This window comes from Pipistrellus kuhlii, unplaced genomic scaffold, assembly GCF_014108245.1.
Source record: "Pipistrellus kuhlii isolate mPipKuh1 unplaced genomic scaffold, mPipKuh1.p scaffold_m20_p_7, whole genome shotgun sequence".
Lineage (NCBI taxonomy): Eukaryota > Metazoa > Chordata > Mammalia > Chiroptera > Vespertilionidae > Pipistrellus > Pipistrellus kuhlii.
The window spans coordinates 29,052,446-29,076,672 of NW_023425573.1; the positions used below are offsets into that span (position 1 = coordinate 29,052,446).

Genomic DNA, 24,227 nt, shown 5'->3' on the forward strand with positions numbered 1-24,227 from the left:
GCTCAATACAACAGGTTAGTTTCTTAAATAGTTCTACAGCCAGTGTTCCACTATTAGGAAAGAAAGCACCATAGTGTGTGTATAAGAGAGTTGTGAACTTCAAAAGCACATGAACTTGAGAAACACCCTTTATCTTGTTTGTGTAAGAGAAACAGGAGAAATGGCAAAGGCTTCCCATACCAACCTTGCCTCTTTGTGGCTGAGCTTCAAAGAGAAAATGTTGCAAATGGCTCCTGCTGAGAGTCCAGCAGCCCCCGGGTGCCATGGGTGATGAGGATAGGCCCACCTCTGAGGAGATAGGCCCACAGCCATGTGGGTGGAGGGAGAGTCTGAGCAAAGAGGAGCGTGCTCTTACAGTCTAGGAATCCTAGTGCAGGATACACAGTGGAACTGGCCCAGGGTTGGGCCCCACTCACCACCCCTAAACACCTGTGCCCTTCTCACATGGCATGATCCCTGCACTGCCCCTTGGCTCTGGCCTGCAGTCCTCTTACACCATCTTCTTCCCAGCTCTCGATTTACACCACAGCCCGGCTGGCATGGCCCAGTGGTTATCAACCTATGAGCCAGGATGTCACAGTTCAATTCCCTGTTAGGGCACATGCCCAGGTTGTGGGTTTGACCCCTGGTGTGAGGCTTGCAGGAGGCAGCCAACCAATGATTCTGGCATCATTGATGTTTCTATCTCCCTTTCTCAAATCATTAAAAACATTTTTTTAAGACACTGCAGCTGAGTCAGGTGTGTGTGTGTGTGTGTGTGTGTGTGTGGTCCCTGTATCAGGACATGCATGTTATCACTTGAGATTTGGAGAGGTTGCGCCACTAGCTTCACCAACTGAAAGGCATTGTCTGCTGACCACATAGTAAGGATTCAAATATCTGTTGAATACAGCGGGAGGCCAGGCCACACAATGGTGGCAAGAGGGACTAATCAAGTCAAGAGAGCATGTGCCACCCCCCACCATCTGATGCAGACCCTCCCTCAGTATAGTTGGGGTCACTAGGCCATAGATGTGCTGGCTTGTCCCAGTGCTCTAGCCCTTGTGTGGAGTGGATGGATGACCAGCTGCCTCCTGTTCTCTAAACTGACAGCAGGTGGCTCTGTTCCCTTTCATTTAGCATAAGGAAATGCTCTTTCACTCCACACCATCCTTTTCAGCCAGAAAAGTAACCACCGCACCAAGGGCAGTGGTTGGTTGGTTGATTAGCACGAGCATAAATTTATTCACTTGCTCAAAGGTCTTTGAATAGGCTGATACAAGAAGAACCATTGTGAGGGGAGACCCAGCCACCAGACAAGCTTTGAGAGCTCGGCTGCCCAGGCCTAAGTTTAAGTGTCCCTGTCCAACCTGCATCAGGAAACCTCCTCCCCCAGGCTTCCCCTGGGATGTGTGTCACCCCAGGGAGCCCTTCTCTGCTCACTCTGCTTGCAAGGCAAATATAATGCTGTCAATCTTTCTCATAAGTTCAGTCAGAACTTGACCTGAGGCCCTAGCAGTCTCCAGGCCTCTCACCACCCATCCTTACTAGCAAGTCCATCGCGGGCCACCTTTCAGCCCAGGCAAAGAGCCATTCCTCTGGCCCCAGGACCTTTGTGCGAGCCTGCTGCCTCCTCCCTGTGCCATGCTGTTCCTCATCCCATACTAGGTCCCAGTATTCACTCAGGTTCCTCATTGATCCTGTGTCCTTTTTTGATTCCTGTGACTCTCCCCAAGCGCCACGCTTGTCCCCACGAGATACTCGGGGACTGCACCTTGGGGGCGGGGTGGGAAGACTGGTACTGTCGCCCTACTTTTTCGTTTGTCTATTCGTTCTGGTTCTGGGAACATTTCAGGAGCCCGCTGCATCGCTGCATCGGTTGCAAGGCCCGGCCTCCCCCGGAGGCCTAGAGTGCATCTCCCCGCGCGGGTCTGGCAGACGCCTCGCGACACGCCCCTGGGGCGTAGCCCTCCCCTGGCCGGGCCCCCACTCCCTCACCCCGGTCCCTCGCTGCTGCAGTCGCCTCCGAGCGCCCCGGCTGCAGGTGTTGGCCGCCCGGCTCCCCTCTCGGTGGCGCTCACCGCCGTCCCGCCCGCCGGGCTTCCGCCCCCCGGGAGCCGCAGTGGGCCGGGCGGGACCTCCCACGGATCCGATCCCGATCCCGCCCCTGGAGCTGCGACGACTCGAGACCTCGGCCGGTCTCGCGGCTGGCGGACTCGGCTCCGTAGCACGCGTCATGGCCCCGGCCCTGCGCAGCCTCCAGCGGCGCAGCCTCTGGCTGCTCCTGGGTGAGTAGGGCTGGGTCCCGGCTGCCCCAACACCCCGGCGGGCAACCCCCGGCCCCCCTGCCGTGCCCTTCCGTGCCCAACTCGCTCGCCCCGCGCCCTCGAAGGGAGGCGAGTGCCGAGAGCTCACTGGTTGCAACTGGCTGGCTGTCTGGGAGCCGAGGTCCCCGGGCGTGGACGGGGGTCCGTGCAGGGCTATGACACCCTCTGGGGGCCGGGACAGCTCGGGGCATTGCAGAGGGAGGCGGGGGGGGGGGGGGGGGGGCAGGGAGTTCTGAAAGGCACAGGGCAATTCTCCCGCACCCTGGGACCCACTGATTTTCAGGAGTAAAACTGCAATGTGTGGTCCCCTGCCCCCACCTCTGTGCCCGCTGGGCTTCCTTAGGCAGCCGTGTGTGGGAGCAGACACCGGGCAGTATTTAGAAATCAGAATCACAGCCCTTCATCTAGAAATTAGTGAAAACTGAAAGCCTGACTAACACACAGCAGTTGCTGACTTGCAGGGATGTCTTTGCAGAAGCGGGCCAGCTGATTGGGGGTTTCCACAGCGCCTTTTCGCTGGGTACGACAGGCTAATCGAAATTCCAAGAGGGACTCTGGGGGAGCTGGCAGAGCGCGCTGGCTCCCTCTCTAGGGGGCATTCTAAGCTGAAACCCAGCGAGGACAGGCACCAGACTTGGAAAATGTAGCTAGAAATTGTCGTCTTCACTTCCCTGTCCACAGTTTTCATCAAATAGAAACTTTTTAAAAACAGCTTTAGCTATTTGACTCAATTTGTGTGTTTAGATACCATTTATTTATTTATTCCTCTCCCGAGAGTATGTTTGTATTGATTTTTAAAGAGAGAGGAAAAAGGTGAGTGTGGGGAGGGTGGGGGGGAGCATCAATGTGACTCATGTAGATCCATTGGCTCTCTTACTAGTATATGCTGGACTGGGGATAGAACCTGCAATCTTTCCATGCACATGGACAATGCTCCAACGAACTGAACCTCAGAGCTATTTAGGTACCTTTTAATAAAACTAATTAAGTAGGTCATTTAAGTAGAAGAATCCAGTGGCCCCCAGAAGGGCCCCTCCTCCCCACAGCCATTACAGTGTGTGTGTGTGTGTGTGTGTGTGTTTTGCCTTTTCCAGAAAGGGCAGTGTGGTCAGAAGCGCCTGATGGTGCTATTTTTGCAGCTGGGGGAGCAATGTTGCTTACCCTGAGATGGTCCAGGCACTGGGGGTGATGGATGGGCTGCAGACTCCCCAGGCGCTGTGCCATTCCACCTCTCGCTATTCATAAACCTTACAAGGAGGGTCAGATTCGCAGGAAACCCATAGCATCAATAGAATATCATCTGAAAACCGATCTTGCCACATCAGTATTTTGGCTGATGTTATGTAAAAAGCAAACTCTTAAAATAATATTATCCTCTTCTCTTGTGTTCGGATTCATTTGGCTTGACATGGAACTTACTGTTTTGGTTTCCTGAGAAATGCACATTTCTCTTTAGCAGGATTGTGTCTTTTTAAGAAAAATCATAAATAAACGTTCTCTGCTGATGTGCCAGAGCTGCCCCCTCTAACGCGTGTGTAAATAAAACACCGCGTGATCCCATACGAAGGCCCTCCTTGTTTACCAAGAAGGTGATAAAGTGTTCTGGTGAAAATCCATAGTCCTGTAATCTTAAATTATTCTTCCAGGGCTGGCTAATATTGTATCTTAAAAAACAAACAAACACAACTTTCTGAGGTTATTAGTAAACGCGTGTCACTGGAGCCCGGCAGCAGTTAGAATATGGAGCACAGAGTGTTTTCTTCCCATATAAAATAATTAATATTATTTTAATGTGGCTTTAGCCAGATCTCCTTGGAGATGAAAACTTTACTACCCCGAATGGCATTGTGGATTTTTTTTTCCCCCAAGGATGCTTGTTGTTAGGTTCTAGAACTCATCTGCAACAGTTTTACAATCAAGCTACTTTTCTTATTCAATCCGCTTGCTTTCTACACATGATACTTGACATCTCACTATTCTGGTCGGACCACATGCATTTCAGAAGTTTGTATGTAGCCACTGGAAAGCTTTTCATCCATCAGAAAAGAGGGCATTTCCAGACAACCCAGGATCATTCTGTGTGCGGTATAAACTCCTGACAGAGAGCGGGCCCACTCGGACTTGTGGGAACTCCTCTGACATCTGTCCTGGGGAACATGTACTTGGGGTCATGCTGGGGGCTGCGGGGTTCTCTTTGCAAGGCTGCTATGCCCATTGAGATATCTGACTTTGTACACACATAAGTGTAGCCGTTGCCCTCAGGGCCATCCCAGTAAGTACAACCCATGAGGCTGCTTCAGAAGAAATCTGAAGGCACTTTAGTCCTAGAGCCCAGACCTGAAGGATTTTACTTGCTAATCATCTCGGTGTGTCTGTTCACGCTCCCTGCAGGGAGAAGGTTCTGGATTCTGTCTCCATTCCACAGGCACACGTGGTCAGTTCCAGGCCAGGTCTGTTGAGAAATGGTCCTGTCCACACAGATGTGGTAATCAGCAATATGTCAAGGAAATGTTGAGTTAGAATCCTTTCTTCAGACAAATAGCTCATTGAAAAAATTTCCTCCTCCTTATCTTTCCCCAGAATGAACCAATTTCACAGCTTCTACCCCATTCATACCCCATCCAGTGTGACACGGGGGCCTGTGTGGATAGATTCCAGCCCTTGAGAGTGGAGCCTGGTGGGCAGGCTGCCAGCATCCGCTCCTTCAGGAGCAGAGCGTCTTTCCTGAGGCCCACCTGGCGTGGTGCGCTCCCCTCAGTGGGCCCGGGCTGCCCCGTTTGTCTCAGGAGGGGATAGGACCCAGGCTGCACAGCCTGCTTCCTGCTGGAACTCATTCCTCTGGGTGGGGGCCACGGAGGGGTGGGGACACCTATCCATCCTGTGAACCAAGGCGGGGTTGGGGCGCCTGCCTGTGACCTGAGAGAGCTCTCCTGACACATTTCCAGCCCCTAGGTTAAGGCTGTGGGGTAGGCTTTTCAGCCCTGTTATCCCACCCCGTGTGAGCTGGGTGTCCCCTGGCAGGACAGTGCCTGGTGGTGGCAGGTGCTCGGAGGGGTCTGAGAAGGGCACGCCATCCTGCCCGTGAGCCTCTTGTTCACTGGGGACTCCGGGAGTGCCTCCTGAGGGAGGAGGTGCTTTAGCAGAAAAGGGTAAGCAGGAGCTGGGATGGGGGACAAGAGGAGGTGGCCAGGGTGGTTGCTGTGGCTTTAGCGCCCATGCCAGGCCTATGCCGCCTGCCTCTGCCCTGCAGCTGCTTCCTGGCGAGTGAAGAGATGCCCATGATGCTGACAGGACTCTGTCTGTGCACAGTGCCACATCAGGGCTGCCCTTGGGCCCTCACTTCCTCCCAAACCCCCCAGAGAGATGTCCTGGTCACCAGCCCTCCCTCCCTCCAGGGCAGGGCTGGGTAAGGTTTCTGGAGAACTCATCTGTTCTCTGGGAGGAGGGTTATGTCAACACAGCAGGACAGGAGGGCTCCAACCTAAACAGGCACTCAATTCATTTTAACATAATGAAGTTATTGTCCATGGAAAGTTTTTCTTTCCTAAGACTGTCTTATTTTACTGTTGTTTTTGACAGCAAAAGACATCACTCCCATCACCGTTTTACGGCGCAAATCGTAAGCGGCTCTGTTGGAGCAGGGCCCACAGAGACACACTAATCAAGACCCTGCAGGGGACCTGGAGCCCGGCCTGAGCCTCCCAGCCAGGCTTCTTTATTCTTATGAGGACTCACAAGGTCTCCTTTGTTTAACTCCCTGATGGCTCCCCCTCTCTCTCCCTTGTGGGTTCCCACAGTGGATTCTGTGGAACCAGAGGCCAGAACCCCAGCCATCCTCATCTCCCACCTGGCCCACACCCACTCTGCCCTCTGCTCACAGGCCCTGCCAGGCCACACCCCCTCTACTCCTCCCAGGTGACCACCCCCACCGGGAAGCCTCCTCTGGCCACCCCATGCACCACCCTGGGGTGGCGACCCTCTCCTGTGCCCCTGCAGGCCCCCTCAGAGCCTCCATCACAGCACAGTGGCAGTGCCGCCACATGTGCCAGGCTTGGACCCCCAGATCAGCCCACCTCTGGGTCCCTCCTGTCGGCAGCTTCTGAATGAGCACAGAGTTTGCAGATAACCAAGGGGCAGGAAGCAGTGACCCACCCATGGCCTGGGCAGTGCCCACCCTGCTCCTCAGGGCTCTGCACCCTACGCCCTCGAGGCTCACCAGGAACAGCTCACTTGAGAAGGCTAAAGGCAGCGAATGACAAGCAAATAATTGAATGCTAACGCCTGCCACTGGTCACATGTCAACGGGAATAAAAGCAGTTTGCGCATCACATCACGGGGAAGGGGTCCAGGAAGCATAGTCACTTAAACAGGAAGGTATTGATGTTAACACCGGGTTGACTCGCTCCCCGTGTGCCTTTACTGCCTCTGGGAGGTTCCATGGGTCCGTTTGTAAAACGAAAACAGCTGCCGGCTGGGTGGATGGCCAGGTAAAGGGCTCCGGGGAAGCACTAAGCCAGTCCCAGAAACCTCTCTCTGTCCCACACAAGCGGGTCACACAATGTCATCTCCAGGAGGGAGTTCTGGAAAGTAGAATCCCGGGCAGCGCCCATAGGAATGGCCCCTCTGGGGGGCCGAGAAGCACTGCTCCATGTAAACAGGTACATAATGGTGCTGCTTATGCAGAAGGAAGAAGCCTAGGGCAGAGAGCCGGAGGTGGGGGCTGATCAGAGCCCCCGGGAGCTTGGGAAGCCTCCAGACCCAGGGCAGTTATGCAAAGGCCATGATTCGGACAAGCATTTGACCTGAGGCTGGGCTGGAGGACTCATCCTCTGGGCCAAGGTAGACAGCTCAGATTTCATTCCAAGGGCAAAGGGGGAACCTGCAGGATATTAAAGGGGGTGGCGAAAGTTTGGTTTAAAAGCCTTGGGCTACTCCGCAGTGTGGGCTGGGGTGGGCGTGTAAGCCCGGGGACCATGGGAGGGAGGCTGGGTGGGGTAAGGACAGAGGATTGAGATGGAAAGAGTGGAGATTCCAGAGGTGAAACTGATGATAGGGCCATGGGCTTGGGCCTGGGCAGTGAGGAAGAGAGTGGGGGTGGGGGTCAGCCAGGCTCCTGGCCCAATTGGAGGGTGGGAGCTAAGACTTCAGGGTTAGACCCAGGGTCCCAGTCAAATTCAGATTTCAGATCAATGACAAATTGTTCCAGTTTACATATGTCTCACGCAATTGGAAAATACTTGTACTCTCCAAAAATATCATTGTTTATCTGACATTCGAATTTAACTGGGCGTCTTGTATTTTTGCTCACTAAAGCTGGCAGCCCCATCCACAGTGGCCACATCCTCTTAGACACTTTGGGACCATGGCAGGTAGGCAGGTGTACCAGGCGCAGAAGAGGGGTGTGCTCGGAGAGTCTGCAGTGAGAGCCCCGGATGGGAGGGATGGTCCTGATGTTAAATGATTCTCCTTCACATTGTAAACACATTTGATGCATCTGGGATGCCCCTGGTTTTTGAGCTAAGTGTCTCTTGGGATTTGGACGGTAATTGCACTGACCTATTAATTAATGGGGAAGATGAATATCAAGACCGCTCCGCTGCCTTTATGGACCTACAGATTACTGGTTCAATGTCTAGGAATCTTGTGGGATTTTGGCTGCTACTGAGAGTGGGATCTTTTCCCAGTCTATTTTCTAACTTGTTGTTGCCGGAAGAGAAGAAAGCTCCTTTTTTGTACATTTGTTCTCTGGTTGGCCTTCTCCCTGCACTCAGTTTCCCACAGAGCTTGCTTCTTGCTTTCTTTTTCTTCTTCCCCACTCTTGGCTTTTCAGATAGGTCACCTGTAAGGAAGGCCTGTTTCCCCAGCCCCTCCCAATTTAACTCTGTCTGTCTTCTGTCTCTTTGCTGAGTTCCTGCTTGCTCTGTGCGGAAATCCACACATGTGATCCCTGCCGGCATGTTCCCATGGTGAGCTGTTATAGTGGACTCAGTGCTTTTTAAAATTGTCATAAAATACACATAACATAAAATTTACCATTTTAAGTAAACAATTCAGTGGCATTAAGTACCTTCACATTGTTGTCTCACCATCACCATCTTCCCAAACTAAAGCTCTGTCCCCTTTAAACACCCACTCCACATCCCCTCCCCCACCCTTCTACTTCCTGTCTCTGACTCTGGCTACTATAGGGGCCTCATGTAAGTGGGACCATTCAGAATTTGTCCTTTCGGGACTGGCTTATTTCACTCAGCAATAATGTCCTCAAGGTTTGTTCATGTGACAGGATTTTCTCCTTTTTTAAAACAAAACAAAACATGTTTTTTATTGATTTTTAGAGAAAAAGGAAGGGAATGGTAGAGAGAGATAAACATCAATGAGAAACATCATTGATAAGCTGCCTCCTGCACTCCCCGCCAATCACTGGGGACCAAGATAGCAACCTGGGTCTGTGCCCTGACCAGGGTTCAAACCCAAGACCTGGGTCAACTTGGTTCCTGGGTCAACACTCAACTGCTAAGCCACACCAACCGAACAGGATTTTCTCCTTTTTAAAGCTGAATAATATTCCATTGTATGTATGGACTATACTTTATTCTTCTGTTGCTGGTCACCTGGATTGCTCCTATCTTTTGACTATTGTGAATGATTCTGCTATGAATATGTGTGTGTGAATATATATTTTAGGCCCTGCTTGCAGTTCTTTGGAGATATATATCCACAAGTGGAATTGCTAGGTCATATGATAACTCTGTGTTTAACTTGTTCACAGCAGAATCTTCTCACAGCAAATGCACCATTTCCATTCCCACCAGCAGTGCACAGGGGTCCACTTTCTCCGTGTCCTTTCTCTTTGTTCTGGTAGCTTCCTGATGGGCACGAGGCTGCCCTCGGGGCTCGTCCAGTGGGATTTAACCTTGTCAGGGACAGTAGTGTGGTTTATCGGTTTCAGGTTGACATCATCTGACTTCACTGCTCACCTGTTGGATGCCAATTCTTTTTTTTACCTGACTTAGCATCCCATTTTCTTGTGGATTCAGGGGACATATTAACAGGTCCCCCACATCCAGCACAGAGCAGGCACCTCAAGGAGGGGAAGGGAGGGACACAGCATCTCTAGGCCAGAGCCAGGGACCTTTATGGCTGAAACGGACCAGGAGGACCAAAAACAGGTGATGGCCGGGAAACTTGGCTCGGGCCTACGTGGGCTAAGGAAGGTTTGCAACATGCGTGACACTGACCGCCAGAGAGCGGGGTGGAGGAAATGGGGGTTGACCAGGCCTTGACCGTTAAGTAAGAGTTTTTACCGCATGTGCATGTGGTGTTTTTTGTTTTTTTCAGTTTGTCATTATCTTGGTTTTGGTTTTCCTTGTTCAGAGCAGGCAGAGGAAGATTGAGGGCAACATGTTCAAACAGAGTTCTGTTTACATCACTCTCTGGGGCCCTCAGTAACAGGCAGGCATGTGGCTTTCTGGGGATTTGGCTGCTCAGGGGGGTGGCAGGAACCAGGGGGTGTTAGAAGTGGTGGGTCTCACCCTGAGGGCCTGGCAGGGTGAGCGGAAAATGATTCTTAGCTGAGCCAGAACTTCCGAGCAAGGCTTTCGCCGAAGGGTTAGGGGAATTGTGCACAGAATACAGAGTAGTTTATACAGTGTATGTTTTTTAACTTGTGGACAATGTTGGGGAACAAAGGGCAGGAGATAAAGATCACCCATATGACACCACTCAGAGATAGCCCACTGTTGGTATTTCCTTTACGATCATTGTTAAACAGCTTTATTGAGGTATTTGACATGGAAAAACTGAATATATTAGCGTGTACAATCTGTGGGGGGGGTCTGACACACATGTACACATGTGTGGATTCAAGAGGGCGCGAATCTATATCCGCCACCTTTGAAAGTGTCCTGCGAACTTTGTCACCTCCCCTTCCTCCCCTGTCCCCAGCACCCTCCCCCTTGTCCCTGCTGGACCCCAGGGGCCCGAATGTTCTGTGAGTTGCTGAGGGTGGCTCACACTGAAACCTCACAGGGATGGGCCGCTCATTTTTAGGCGGGATCCCTAAACTGAATCCTCTGGAAAGCTGCCCTGCAAGTTCACGGGCGGGGGTCAGGGGTGGGGTGTGAAGAGAAGTGGGGGCAGCTGTCTCGCTTCTCCCAATAAAGAAACTGTGGCCAAGCGGGGAACAGGCCTGCAGGAGCCTGTGTGGCCTCCTCTGCTGCCTGGAAGTCAGGGGTGTGTGGGTCCCTGCAGGCACCTGGGCTGCTCCCCACCCCAGTTCACGGGTACCAAAGGGGAGGCCCTATTTTTAGCCCCCAGACTGGCCACTCTGACCAGCGGGCCTCCCAGTGGGCCTTCCCCCAGCTCCCCCCGCATGGTCCCCAGTCTAGGAGGAGGACGATGGGAGTTCTGTGCTTCTCTCTGCAAACGTGGAGTCAGCCGCAGCGGGTCGGCCCTCCTGCCACCTGTGCAGACAGACGGGGCGGCTTAAAGGGAGGCCCGCTTGGTTCGCACTGCTGGGCCCGCACCTCTCCTTAGAAGCCCCGATGTCCAAGGTCTCCATGCAGCTGTCCTTCGGCCTGGGGCCCCGTGGACCTGGGGGAGCCAGCCGTCCTGCCTGTCACTGTGCTAAGGGACCCCCTGCCTTCCTCCGCCCACGTCCTCATCTCAGGGCTGGTTTCCTGCTGAGGACAGAGGGGCCTGTCTCTGAATTCCCGGTGGTGCATGTGCCCGACCGCTCCTGTCCTGACTTCCGGAATGAGTGCGTCTGCTCACGGCCTTCGAAGCCATGATGAAGGAAGCAATGCGCAATCTCACAGGAATGGAATCCCAACAGTTGGCTTTAAAACTCTGGGCAATTTTATTCATCTTTAACCTGTAGTACTGTCTCTCTTTCTGGCAGAAGAAGCTGCATCAGGCTGGTTAAGGGAAGTGAGCTGCTCTCCTGCACCTAAACCACTATAGTTTCAGGCTCCCCAGCCGCCAGCCAGCCTCACCCACAGCAAGGCCATTCTGGCTCGCCCAAGGCAGGGAGGGAAGTGGGGTCTCCATCCCCAGAGAGCAGGGCCCACCCTGGGGAGGCAGAGGTGAGAGATGCAGCATTCAGGGGGACCAGCTCAGAGCCCTGCCAGGGTCAAGGCCAGGGACTGGGGGGGAGAGGGGAGGGCGGGTCCTGCTCTCGGGTGAGCACTGAGGCTGCCAGACAGAGCAGGCCCATGGGGTAGGGGCAGGGCTGTGCTCTGTGGCCCAGAGGTCGCAGGGAGAAATTGACCAGAATGCACTGGGAAGGACTGGGGACAGGTGGAGGGGACAGGAGCACTCTTGGCCCTCAACACCCGCACTCCCTGATGGTGACCAGTAGAGGTGCCCTGCCCTGCCTTGGCCACTGGCTATGCCTTTTAGGAACTTGGGAGCCACGAGCGTCCTTGTGACGGGTCTGTCCAATGTCGCGTCAGCCGAATGGTTGTTCCGTGCTGCACAGAGCCCTGGCTGAGATGTGTGGTCGCCTTCATTCTCCCTAAAACCAGCCCTTCCAGACAGGGGGGCCCTCAGAGCTCCGGGCCTCTGTGGGTCAGTCGCAGGCACCGCCTCACGCCCACACAGAATGAGTGGGGTGTTGCCATCTTGTTCTTTTGACGCATATTAACATGCAGAGCTGCTGGGAAGACGTATGTATATCAGAAATGAGTGGGAGGTGTCAGGGTAGCACAAAAGGGCCTCAGAAAATAAGGAAATGTTCTACCACCCAAATGAGGCGCTGAGGAAGTGGGCTGGGCTGGGAGACCTGGGAGGGGGAGGGAGAGGAGATGGAGGAGAAGAAAGGAGGGGGGGGGAGGGGCAGGGAAGAGGGATCTTTGGGTCTGGGGTTTGCAGGGAAAAGAGACCTGGTAGGGAGACAGGGCGGGCCCAGGGCAGTGAGGGGGTGGGAACCTTCAGAGAGACTGTCCTCGGATGAGGCTTCCTGAATTCGGTGTCTGAGCCTCTGAGCTGCCCAGGAGGCCTGTGGGCTTCCTTAGGGAGAGGACCAGCACAGCCTGGGGGCAGCAGGTGAGCCGGCAGCCTCACCCCAGAGGAATCTGGGAAGGACACTGCCTGCCTGCCCCAGAGAGAGGGGACAAGCAGCCCTTGGGCCTGAGGAGGAAGAGGAGGCCTAGGGTGGGCTGGGGGTCCCTGGCCGGCCTGCCCCACCTCCACCCAAGCAGCCTCCAGTGGATTCAGTCAGCAGTGCGCTGCCTGACCAACCGTTTCCATTTCTGATCGTGTGTCCATCAAGGCAGGAGGGTAGGACACGTCATGCCACAGTTGTCAGCTTATTTATAACGGGTAAAACTCAGACACGGGGTGTGAGCCCGGGCTCCAGGGGTGGCGAGCCAGTCTGGGCTGGCAGTGCAGCCAGGTCCCCACCCGCCCTGGGACAACACCCTGTCCTGCTGTGTCCCCACCACCACCACCACAGGCAATTCCTCCTCCTCCTCACTCAGTGGACAGGCCTGGTGGCATCGTGGCATCATGGGTGAGCAGCCTGGGTCCAGCCCCAGGAATCTTTCTCGCTGCCTCGGTTTCCACATCTGTGAAGTGGAGGCATTGGAACACGTCAGGAGCTGAGTGAGGATGAAAGGGTGCATGCATGCCAGACCCTGTGCCCCGTACCCCTGCACTTCACACTCTCGGGACAAGTGAGACCCCATGGCAGCCCCCCAGGTGCCTCTGGGAAGGGAGCCCTAGATAGCCGTGTGTGTGTCAGACGGAAGAGCCTGGGCCTGCAGGGAAGGCGGGTGGAAGTGCAGGGGAGGGCGGCGGGGACGAGGCCGGAGGGTGACGATCCCCTCACTCTGTCCTTGCAGTGCATCACCTCTTCGTGGCCACCGCCTGCCAGGACATCGACCACGATGCCATCCTGCAGAAGGCCTGCCTTGCCCAGTTCCAGATGAACATGGAGGCCATCGGTAGGACGCTGTGGTGTGACTGGGGCAAGACCATCGAGTGAGTCGAGTGTATGTACTGGCGGGAGGGACATGGCTGGGGTGCCTTGGGTTTGGTGAGGGTTCTTCACCACAGTCCAGAGTGACGGACAGGCTGTGGTTATGGAAGGGGGACAAATGCGGGGGGAGGAGGGGCCAGTGACAGGTAAGTGCAGACAATGAGGGGCAGGAGGTCCGTGGTGAGCTGGGACCCTGCACAGGCGTCCTCCAGGCAGCAGGAGGCGGAGCGTCCCCTTAGGGCCTTGTCCAGCCGCAGATTCCCGTAGCCCATCCAGGTGCAGGTGTCTGGGGACCATAGAGAGCTGGGCCCCGTGCCCAGGGGCCTTGTGACCGAGTTTGGCAGGCGCCAGGTTGCAGGGATGTCCCTACTGGTTCCCCTGGTCCCCATGGTCAGTCCAAGGCTGTCCTTCCGCCAGTTCATGGCTAGGAGCCCCCTAGGGAGGGACTAGGAGTCACAGGGAGGCTGTCCTTGGAGGGGTGGCCCTGGCACCCACAGAGGACAGCAGGCACCGAGCCTTCCCTTTCGTGGCTCAGTCCTTCTACCAAAACGCCCCTCTTCCCACCCCACAGGGTGCATTCACTGCCCCCCTCTCCCCTCAAAGAGGTCGGGGCTTCTCTGCTCCTGGGCCAGAGTCTCTGGAGCCTGAGCAGGACTTGGTGTTAAGAGGCAGGAGCCCTGGGGACGGTGGGGGCCCCTCATTCTTGTCCTTCAAGGGCTCATTTTCTAAACTGAGAAATCAACCACGGGTGAGAAATTGGGGGCAGGGCAGAGTGAGAAAAATCAGAACCACTGTTCTTTAGGCAGATTGGCCTGTGCCTGGGCTGAGTGACTTGTTTAGTTTAAGTCAAAGGTTGTCTAACGCTGTGATCCACAGAGAGGCGGTCCAAGTTGCGGTCCAACATGTTGCGGCAGGAAGGCTGTACCAGCAGCCGGGGGCGGGGGCGGGGTGGGGGGGCTGGTTCCCACAGCCTCACTGAGACTGGGCTCCCATACTTCCGAACTGTCACCGTCTGATGAAGGAGAAATGGCCCCTCAGTGGTGCGTTCATTTGCATCTCTCTGATTTATGAGTGGGTCTGAACAGCTTCCATACGCTAAGGGCCACACATATGTTTTTGAGACTTGATTATGCCTGTCTTTCCCATTTCCATCCGTTTTCTGGCCCTTTTTAAAGAGTTCATGTTGGAGGCTTCTGGCCTTTGGCCGCAGCATGTGTTACATATTTTCTCCCCGTTAGTCAGTTGTTTTTCAACTCTTAGGTATTTCCGTTGCCACATTATTTTGTTCACCCGTCCTGTGCCTCAATCTCCCGTCACCTCTGGATTGGAGTCATAGTTGAAAGGCCTTTCTCTACACCCAGGTCCAAGAGGAAGCCACCCACATTTTCTTCTCGAGCTTGTGCGGTTTCTGTGTCCCAGCGAGTCCTGGGCCTGCCGGGAGCTTATTCTGCAGTGCAGTGGGAACTCTGAGGCAGTCGGTCTTTCCCCAGAGGCCCCGCCCACTTGTCCTGTTTATTCAAAAGCCCATCATGCCCCATTTTTTTGTTTCCGAGTCCATCTTTGTTCTGCACTGCACTTCCCTGAGCGCCTTTACACACAGTCCCTTTCAGACTTCCTCATGTTCCCTGCTTCTGCAACGTGGCTTTCTCCTCCGGAACCAGCAATGGGTCTGCACCGCCTACTCGGTTTACTTAGTTACCGCTTACCTCATTCCATGACAGTCAGTTCGCAAAGCTGGCATTTACTGAGCACGTATTATGTGTGGGGCATAAGCTCTGGACATACGTTACCTCCTTTAAGTACGAGGCAGCCTCAGGAGGAGTCAGAACTATCATCATTCCCACTTCATCTGCCCAGGGCCAGCCTCAGGAGGAGTCAGAACTATCATCATCCCCACTTCATCTGCCCAGGGCCACAGCGGGTTAGGGGTCTTTGAATCCGAAGTCCCAGCTCTGACACTCCCCAAAGGTGAGAGGTGGTTCCCCTGACTCTCCGGAGGCGTGGGGATACCCTGTCTTTAATCAGTGTGGTTCTCTGCGAAGTGGATGCTGCCTGAGCCCCTGCCAAGGACCACCAGCTGGTGAGGTCCGCTTGCCTTGGGATACAAAGCCTGCCTGGCACTGGAGCCCTGGGCTAACTGGGGGGAGGAGGGATAGGATGGTCCAAATGACTGGAAGGAAGAAGAAGAGGCCCGAAAGGAGGCCCAGCGGGGGGTGGAGGAGCCATGTGAATGGGCAGGAGGGCGTGGCCTTGTTAGGAGCACAGTGTCCAACAGGGGAGCAGGGCCCCTAAGTGGGGGACGGACAGGCAGAGAGCCAGACCGTGGGGCTGGAGGACTGTGAGGCAGGCAGATACCGGACAAAGGACGCAAGTGCTGGGAAAGGCTGTTGGGGGTGGAAGGCCGCAGCCCAGCGCAGGTAAGGCTGCCGGGGTGGAGCCAAGTGCAGGTAAGGCTGTTGGGGGTGGAAGGCCGCAGCCAAGTGCAGGTAAGGCTGTTGGGGGTGGAAGGCCGCAGCCCAGCGAGCAGACGTGGACAGCTGTTAGGACCTGGGGTTCAGGACAGGCTGAAGGTGAGGGCAGGACCTCCAAAACCAGGGCCACCCAGCCTGCTGCCTAAGGTCGTAGCTGTCCCAGGGCTGGGCTGGGCTACAGTGGCCCAGGAAATGCCAGGGGGAAGCTTCTGGTTTGACAACAGCTGCCCGTCAGAGGAGACTCACCTTCCCACTAAGTGGCATGGATATAAGTGGCATGTGAGCCAGGTGGCTTCTGCAGGGGCATGGGGAGGGGAGAAGCTCCCCTGTGGGGCATGGAGGGGCTGCTGGGGCCACACGGTTCTACCTCCTACATCAAGCCAGACAGAGGGGGCCCGTGACAGCCCCGCCTCACTCGGGACAGGGCACAGAAGTGTGGGCTTATTCCGTTCTCCTGAGCAGCACTGGGCATCGCTGCTCGGAGATAGAAAGATCTCCAGTGAAAGCAAAGGCTGGTGAGAGCACTGGGGCCGTGTTCCAACACGAGGACAGTGGACACTCCTGAGTGACCTGCCATGGGACCGAGGGCCGGCTTGCTTTTGCATTGGGAGGTTTGTCATCGTCATCACCTACCCAGCGACAGGGGTCCAGCGTGGTTCCTTGTTGAAACTGGTGCCGGGCTCTCCCGCAGCCCTGGATGGGGGCTCTGGTCATGAGCCTGGCTCCAGGTCTCCTCTGGAGCCCTTTTCTATCTGCCCTTCACTGCCCAGGTCCCTGCACCAGGTCCCTGCAGGGCAAGGGTGCAGCAGGGCGGCCCGCTCTGTGCACCAGGCGAGTCGTCATGTCCGGGTGAGCTCATTCGCTGCAGCCCGGGTTTGCTGATGGAAGTTTAACGTAATTGAAGGTATTAACTGGGCATACAATCTAATTTGGGGAGCTGTGGAGGTTAAGGAACAATGTGTCATCCAGACTCTCATTTCCAGAAGCCTCCCTGTGGGTGTCAGAGAAAGAGCAGAACAAGGAAACAGAATAATAAAAAAATAATAAATAAATAAAAAAATCGGGAACTCAGCTGGAAGATGGTTGGTTTTAAAGTGACCACATACCGGGTTTTCTCCCAAGACAGGAAATGCGGGGCGGTTTAGAGATGAGAGGCCCGGCGGCTCCTCCTCTTCCTGCCCAGCCGCGGCCTCCGAGGCGCCACCTCGGGCAGGAACCCTGTCAGAGGCAGCCCAGCCATCAGAGCTCAGTGAGCCCCAGAGAACCCACCTCTACCTTCGCGCCTTCCCGGTGCCCCTCTTCTCTCAGCCCTGAAGCTCCAGGGCTTGTCAATGCTGCGGCGTGGCCTCGGCTCCCGAAGCTTTGGTCACACTGCAGGGTGCCCGGGCCCAGGTCTCCACGGCCTGCTCCCTGGGCACCGCCTCCGTCCGCCCTGCTCACCCCAAGCTGGGCCATGCAGAATCCTCCCGCCTGGCCCGAGCAATGGCCAGTGATGACGCAGCACAGGGAGCTTATGGAAGGACCCAGAACCAAAGCGCAGCGTGCTGGCTCCAGAGCAGCTACCTCTGTCATGGGCCCCGAGCCTGCGCCGTTTCCAGCCGTTTCCAGCCGCCTGTTCACTGAGGCCGGGTCTCGGTGTTCTTTGTGTCCCTGTCAGGAGTCAAGCCTGGAAACTGGTCGGAACTCGGCAGCATCTTTGCAACAGCTGCTTTTGTTCAAATTCCGACAGGAACTGAGGGAGATGCATCTTCTTCAGCCACGGTGGTCTCCCTGGGGCAGTGGCTGTCACACACACACACACACACACACACACACACACACACACACCGGGTCTCAGCATGGGCCAGGACCAGGGCTCAGCAGTGTCAGAAAGTAAAAGGTCAGAAGCCAGCGACACTAAGCAGATCCTGGCACGAGTAGAAGGAAGAGCAGGCAGGTGGACCACATCCTGGTGACGAGGGGGGGCGGTTTGGGGGAGGCTCTGCACAGCGCCTTCTGCTCCCAGCTGCCTCGTGGACACACTGCTTCCACCCTGCCCCCAGCAGCATGGAAACCCCAGAGCTGTCCAGGCTACGCACACGGGACTTCACTGTCCAGGGAGGCAGGTCAGGCGTGCTCACTCGTCGAAGTTTGCCCTCCTGGGACTATCCCAGGGAAAGGGCAGGGCAGCGGATGGTGGCACAGAAGGCAGTGGTGATGAAGGTGTGCTCTGGTGTGCAGCGTCTCTGTGTTGTGGTTTGTGTGCGGTGGGGTCAGCCAGGTAGGGGACGAGAGCAGATGCCCCTCCTAAGGCTGGCCTTCGGCCCAGCACTCCTCCTGCCCAATAAGGCCGGTACAGCATCTCCCAGGACCTTTCCTTCCATTGGTGACCCTCTCCCAAGCACACGGGCCCAGGGGCACTCTCGTCCTCTGTAGAGGGGAGCCTTCCCCATGCAAACTGTGGGCACTTTCCCCCCAGGGTCTTAGGAGACTTAAGCCTGGACACTGTGCACAGCTCCTGGACCAGGTGTGTCTTAGGTCTGAGCTCCCTCTTCTCCAGGCTTCTTGTCTCAGTGAAAACATGGAGAACACATACCTTCTTACAAATACACTCCTATGGGTAGCAAGGCAGGGTGAGTTTGCCTTCACAGCCAAGCCAGGAGAGGACAGCCAGCTCCCCGGCAGGAAGGCCATGGAAGGGGTCCTGATTTCTCAGTCCTACTCACGTTCAGCCCCTCCCAGGTTTTGCCATTGCAAATGTACTGCAGTGCATGTAGCTGACTGCTGTTTTGGACTCTTTATTGAAGAATTCTTGCCAAGGGACCTACATAGCACAGGCCATGACCATCCCAGGGTTCTTAGAGGTTTTGCCCAGTTGCCCTTTCGAAGAATTTTACTAAGTTTAATGGCCAGAAACCCATGAAAATGAGTCGTTCGTTCGTGGGTCCATGAGCACTGAGTTTGTCGAGAAGGTGTTCTTGCAGGCTGCAATGAGAGTTCCTGTTTTGTCCTCATCTGCCCACCTTTGGCTGTTAGGAAGGTCGAACTGCTTTCTCCTGCAGCTGTTGGAACTTGTTTTTTCTGGAGTTCAGATCACCTGCTCATAACCTTTGCTCTCTGTCTTCTGAGTCATTTGGGGACATTTTTCATCTTCTTTTACAAACTCTTAAATATTGTAGAGATGAGTCATTTGTCATGTGGTTCCGTCTTCTCTTCGTGTCTGTTCAGATCACCTGCTCATAACCTTTGCTCTCTGTCTCCTGAGTCATTTGGGGGCATTTTTCATCTTCTTTTACAAACTCTTAAATATTGTAGAGATGAGTCATTTGTCATGTGGTTCCGTCTTCTCTTCGTGTCTGTTTTGGTGGTGCTTGTTTTTCGCGTTTTAGCTCCTTAGTGATTCGGTTTTGGCGCACTGCCTCCTCCCTCCTCAGGTTTGTGATTTGGTCACAGGGCTGTCTGCTCCACAGATTTAGTAGCTGCAGTTGTGAGAGTCATATGGCCACAATATTATATTCTGTTCCTACTCTGTTGCCCTGTGTTTTAGAATAATGTTTATCTCCTTAACACTGTGCGTAGTTACATTAAGACAAGAATTAGAATTTATGTCCTCCCTACTTCAATTATCCTAACATATGTTAAATGATATTTCCTACGTTCATTGTCATGTTATGCTTAGTTTAATACTTAATGCATTACAGTCTATTTCTATTTATTTTTAATTCCCACCGAAACAACATGCATTCCACTGTGTGTTACTCAGCTCATTTTTGTGTTCCCAGGTTTTTGTGTACTCAATAATGGGCTATTAGATTCTCTAATTCTAATTATATTCTTACTAGTGGATCGATGCACGAATTTGTGCACATTGAAAGGAAATTAGTTAGAATAAATATTTTAATATTGCTATTCGCCCTTTCTCTTTAATATCGATAGAAGTGTCAGAGATGAAAGAAAATTAGTAAAATGTACGTGAAAATAATATGTAAATTGATTAATAAATAAACAATAACAACATGATATAGTAATGAATGTTTTCCATGAAATTTTTACTGTCAGGATCTTCGTTTATCATTAATTTTTTAAATATGCCGGGTATTCTGGAAAATGTATACTGTTTGGACAAACTTTGCCTTTGTTACAACATCGAGTAAATTTTCCATCAGATGGTTTTTCATCAGAGAATTTTAGGGATAGGCAAAATTGACATGTAATAGTCATTCCACCACAAAAACTACGACCTCATTTACCTCATTTTTGCTGTGAAGGCAGTTCCTACCAGTATTGGTAGTACTTGTCAATGACTATTTTTCAGACATATTCTGTCGACATCACTTTTTTTCTGCTTCAGAGGTACGTTGTGGCAATAGTTGGTCTTCAGGCATATTCTGTCGACAATTTTGGCTTTGAATGTCAACAAAAACATGATGTCATTACCCAGCATCCACAGCTACTGTTTCCAGGCTGGGCTGGGCTGGGCTGTGGGCCACATTTTGCACCATGGCGTCTTGGCAGTGTTGGCTACGATTTTGTGGGGTGTTGCTCTGGGGTTATGGTGGGGCCTGTTCCCACTTGGGGGATGCCAAGTGTTGCTTTTTGGGCACCAGGTTTAGCTCCTGTGTTGAGCATCAGCCCCCTGGTGGTCAATGCACATTATAACAACCAGTTGGATGATCGGACACTTAGCATATTAGCCTTTTATATATAATTTCTAGTATCTTTTTCCAACAGGTTGTTACGTATATGTATTTTGCTGTTTTTATAGCATTTAGATTCCATGTTATGCTGCCGCTATCAACTATGAAATATCATTAAATGTCTTTTTAATCATGTTAATATTTTTTGTTTTGTTTTTCTTTACTTCATATTAATATTGAAATCCCAAGTATATACTTGAAGTTAACCCTTAATTCTTTTGAATCTTCCCAGGTAATTCTGTGTTAATTATCTCTCTCAGAAACCACTTACGTCGGTTTATTGTTTCATCTGGAGAGTATCGCGCCTTGTAACAAAGGAAATTATATTGTATTTGTTCTTTATTTTCCATCTTCAGGGATTCCGTTTGGGAGCTTGATTTTTATCGTTCCACACCAATTTTCCCCCTCTTTTCCCTCTCCTGTTAAAACATGATGTGTTTGCCTTTTTCTTTTAAATGAGGTTAACATATTGGTACGCTCTTTTCACTCACTCACCCTGAAATGTGAAACTCCTGTGTTGGTTTCCTTACACTGTGAAACCACATCCTTGGCCCTCAATGAAAGATCAGGACTGTCTCTCTCACTCCCGTCCCCACCCCATCTCCTCACTGATTGTAGTTCAAGTTCTAAAACCTGCTCTTCCTTCTGTGGCCTATTTTGGTTTATTTCTTACACCAAGCTGTCCTGGCTTGTATCAGTAACAACCCTTGGGCCCTTAGGGCTCAGTCACTTATCTTCGCAAATAGGCTGTTAACTCAAATTCCTCTTTATTATTGTTACCATCATCTTTCCCTTTGACATGTATTATAGCTTTTAAATTCATGCAACTATTCTGAAGTAGAACCTAGAAATAAGCCAGGCAATTAATGCCTTCCCAGAATTCAGACATTTTTACAGAGCTTTTCGCTGCCTTTGTAGCTGAGTGACAGCTCAGCAGGATGCTAAGTACATTGAGTGGCCAGATTATCATGCTCTCTGAACGCGTGTGTGTGTGTGTGTGTGTGTGTGTGTGTGTGTGTTAGAGGCCCAGTGCATGAATTCGTGCATGAATGGGGTCCGGCCAGCCTGGCCAGCGGGAGGGGACATGGGTGGTTGACTGGCATGCCTGCTGGTCCAACTCCTGGTGAGAGGACAATTTGCATATTAGCCTTTTATTATATAGGATATACACTGAGTGGCCAGATTATTATGTGTTTAGAGATCATAATAATCTGGCACTCAGTGTATATGCTGAACAACCTTGATTTCTGGAGTTTGCGTGGCTGTTGTTCAATTATCTGAGTTTTTATTATGCTATCAGGGACCAGAGGAGACTGACTTATTTTGTAAATATGACCTCCTCCTTACTGGTGTGGTTGATTGCAGGTTGCTAGAGCCAGGGGACTGGAAAGGGACTGGGCGATGAAGGTGTGGGACAGGTAGGACCTGGCCATGACTGTGACTGGGATGGGGGCAGAGGGTGTTTCCTGTGGGCAATTCTCAAGACACATGTCCTCAGATCCTAGGCAGCCAGGACCTTCTGGGACTGACTGCTGCTTCACACCCCCTCCAGTTTGTCCTGGAAGCCCGTTGTATCGAGGTTTGGCAGGGTCCCTGAGACACTTATTTCTCTGTGTCTGCACCATCCCGATGCACGGGGGCTGCTCCCCGATCCAGGCTTGAGTCCCAGGATGGTTTTGAATCGCAGAGAAACCCCCACGGATGTCCGGAAGGTTCTCCCTTACTGCATGGACAGGTGTTCACAGGAAGGGCATGGAGGTGGGGGGAGGTTGGCCTGCTCCTGCCACTGTCTTGGCCGTGGTCCTTCTCCCTTGGAAAGTTTAGTGAGGGCACCTTGGCACCTCGAAGGAGTTCAGAACCATATTTAACTTTGGCTCAGCAGCTGCTGCCTGAGGATTTAATTGGTGCCGGGCCAGCGGTATGACTGCTGAGGAGCCCCTCGTGTTCCTGGGGGGTGAGCCCCAACAGTGGGTGAGGATCGGCTCCCAGCTCCAGCCCTCCACCTGCTGCCAGGGCTGCCCCTCAGGAACCGGGTGAGAGACTGCCGATTGGCTGGCATGACCTTCTGCTCAGGGGAAGCTGTCGGGCACAGCAAAGCCAGCCACTGTCCCCTCTCCAGGTAGCATAGTGAAATGCCCTGGGAAAGTGCCACTCTGCCCGGAGGTCACCTTCATGGGTTTCAGGCTGCCCACTGTGCCAGCGTGGCCAGCAACCTCACAGCCTCCACTGCCTCAGGAGGGCCCCAGGGGCCCCTGGGGAATCCAATGGGATCGGGGAGGCAGGGTGCCGGGCAGGGCGGCGGAGAGCAGTGGCCTGATGGTGGGACTGAGGGTGCTCTGCAGAAAAAAAGCCCTCCTCCCAGCCCCCAGGGTGGCTTGTTGGGGTAGTGTCCCCAGGGTGTTAGTGTCCAAATATAGTGCCCTGGCTGTCATGCCCAATCCTTGAACTTGGACACGTGTGCACACACATGTCCGGGTGAGGGTGGGGGCCCTGGGCCCAGGGGGAGCCCTAGACCTGGATGTCCTCACGGGGCTTTGTGGCCAGGCCAGCCCACAGTGGGCGCAGCTGGGTGATCAGCCATGGTTCCCTGTCATCTCAGAACCCAGGGCTGCACAGACCCCCACCTGCCAGGCACTCGGAGGACAACCCTTGTCCGTTTTCTGTCGTCCAAAAGTGGCAGTGTTTTGTCCAAGAGTGGTCTCCCCAGTCGAGAGCTCCGTGAGAAGCTGCTCTCTCCTCCCCAGCAGTGACACACCAGCCCTGCTGCTGGTCTTCCTCCTCTCACATCTGACCTCTCTGCTTTAGCCTGTTCTTCCTTTTCAGAGAGAGAGAGAGAGAGAGGCAGACACCACCTTGCTCAGCCAGAGCCCCTGGTCCAATACAGTGGAGGCAGGGAGCTGGTTGCAAAGCCCTGGGTGGAATGTGCCTGCGCCACCCAGCTGGTGTACCTGAGGCCCGCTGTGTTGCTGGGCATTTATTGGTGCACATGGCATGCTGGGATTCCACAGATAGAGTGGAGCCCGCAGTCCCCCTGTGCTTTTTATTTTCTTGCAAAGATGTCAGAAGTTCCTGTTCTATCACTTAAGGAGATGAGCTGCAGTGGGAACGTTGGAGAAACCTTAAAGTACGCATTTCTGGGCATGCACTCCAGTGGCAGAGATGCAAACGGCTCCTTCCGCGGTCTCACCAGATCTCCAGCTTGATCAGATCTCCCGGTCCTGCGGTTTAGGGAGGGCTTGATTGCACAATATCCACCCCCCACGCACACACTCCCACTGCAAGTCCAGGGATGAGGAATGAGTCCCAGGTGCACAGCGGCTGGTATCCTCGCCCAGGCATGGGGCAGTGTCCTAGACTGAGTGTTTTTAATCGGTTAGCAAGACTTCCTTTTACATTCACTGAGGTGTCAAAAACAAAAGCTGCCCTGTCCGGTGGCAGCTCACACAGGCGAGCTGAGTGGGAAATGGCAACCACTCGCAGGGCTGGCTGCTCAGAGGCCCCCCGTGGAGGTTGGGTGGCCTGGCACACTCACTCTTAGTCCCATGCAGGCCAGGCCACCACGTGGCCTTCTGTCACCAGAGGAAGTGGCCAGGTGAGCAGACTGTCCCGCCCTGCTTTGGAAAAGCTCCTCTGTGACTATTTTGGGAGGCCTAACACCAAAGTCAGAAATCAGGTGGTAGGGCCCGAGGGGGGAGGGGGGAGACGGGGTGGGAATGAGCTCGTTGTTTGTTTACACGATGTGAGCGGAAAAGGAGACCAATAAAGTTTATTCTGGAAACAAAACAAAACAAAACAA

General features: G+C 53.6%; 1 protein-coding gene across 1 annotated transcript in view; it reads left to right on the top strand.

The window, feature by feature from the left end:
• The first annotated feature begins 2,063 nt into the window (after positions 1-2,063).
• RAMP1 (receptor activity modifying protein 1) overlaps positions 2,064-24,227 on the top strand; it is a 30,801-nt gene continuing 8,637 nt past the window's right edge. The window contains exons 1-2 of the mRNA XM_036421649.2: positions 2,064-2,267; positions 13,148-13,286. Coding sequence (XP_036277542.1) covers positions 2,216-2,267; positions 13,148-13,286 — 191 coding nt within the window. The 5' untranslated portion in view covers positions 2,064-2,215. The remainder of the gene's footprint in view (positions 2,268-13,147; positions 13,287-24,227) is intronic.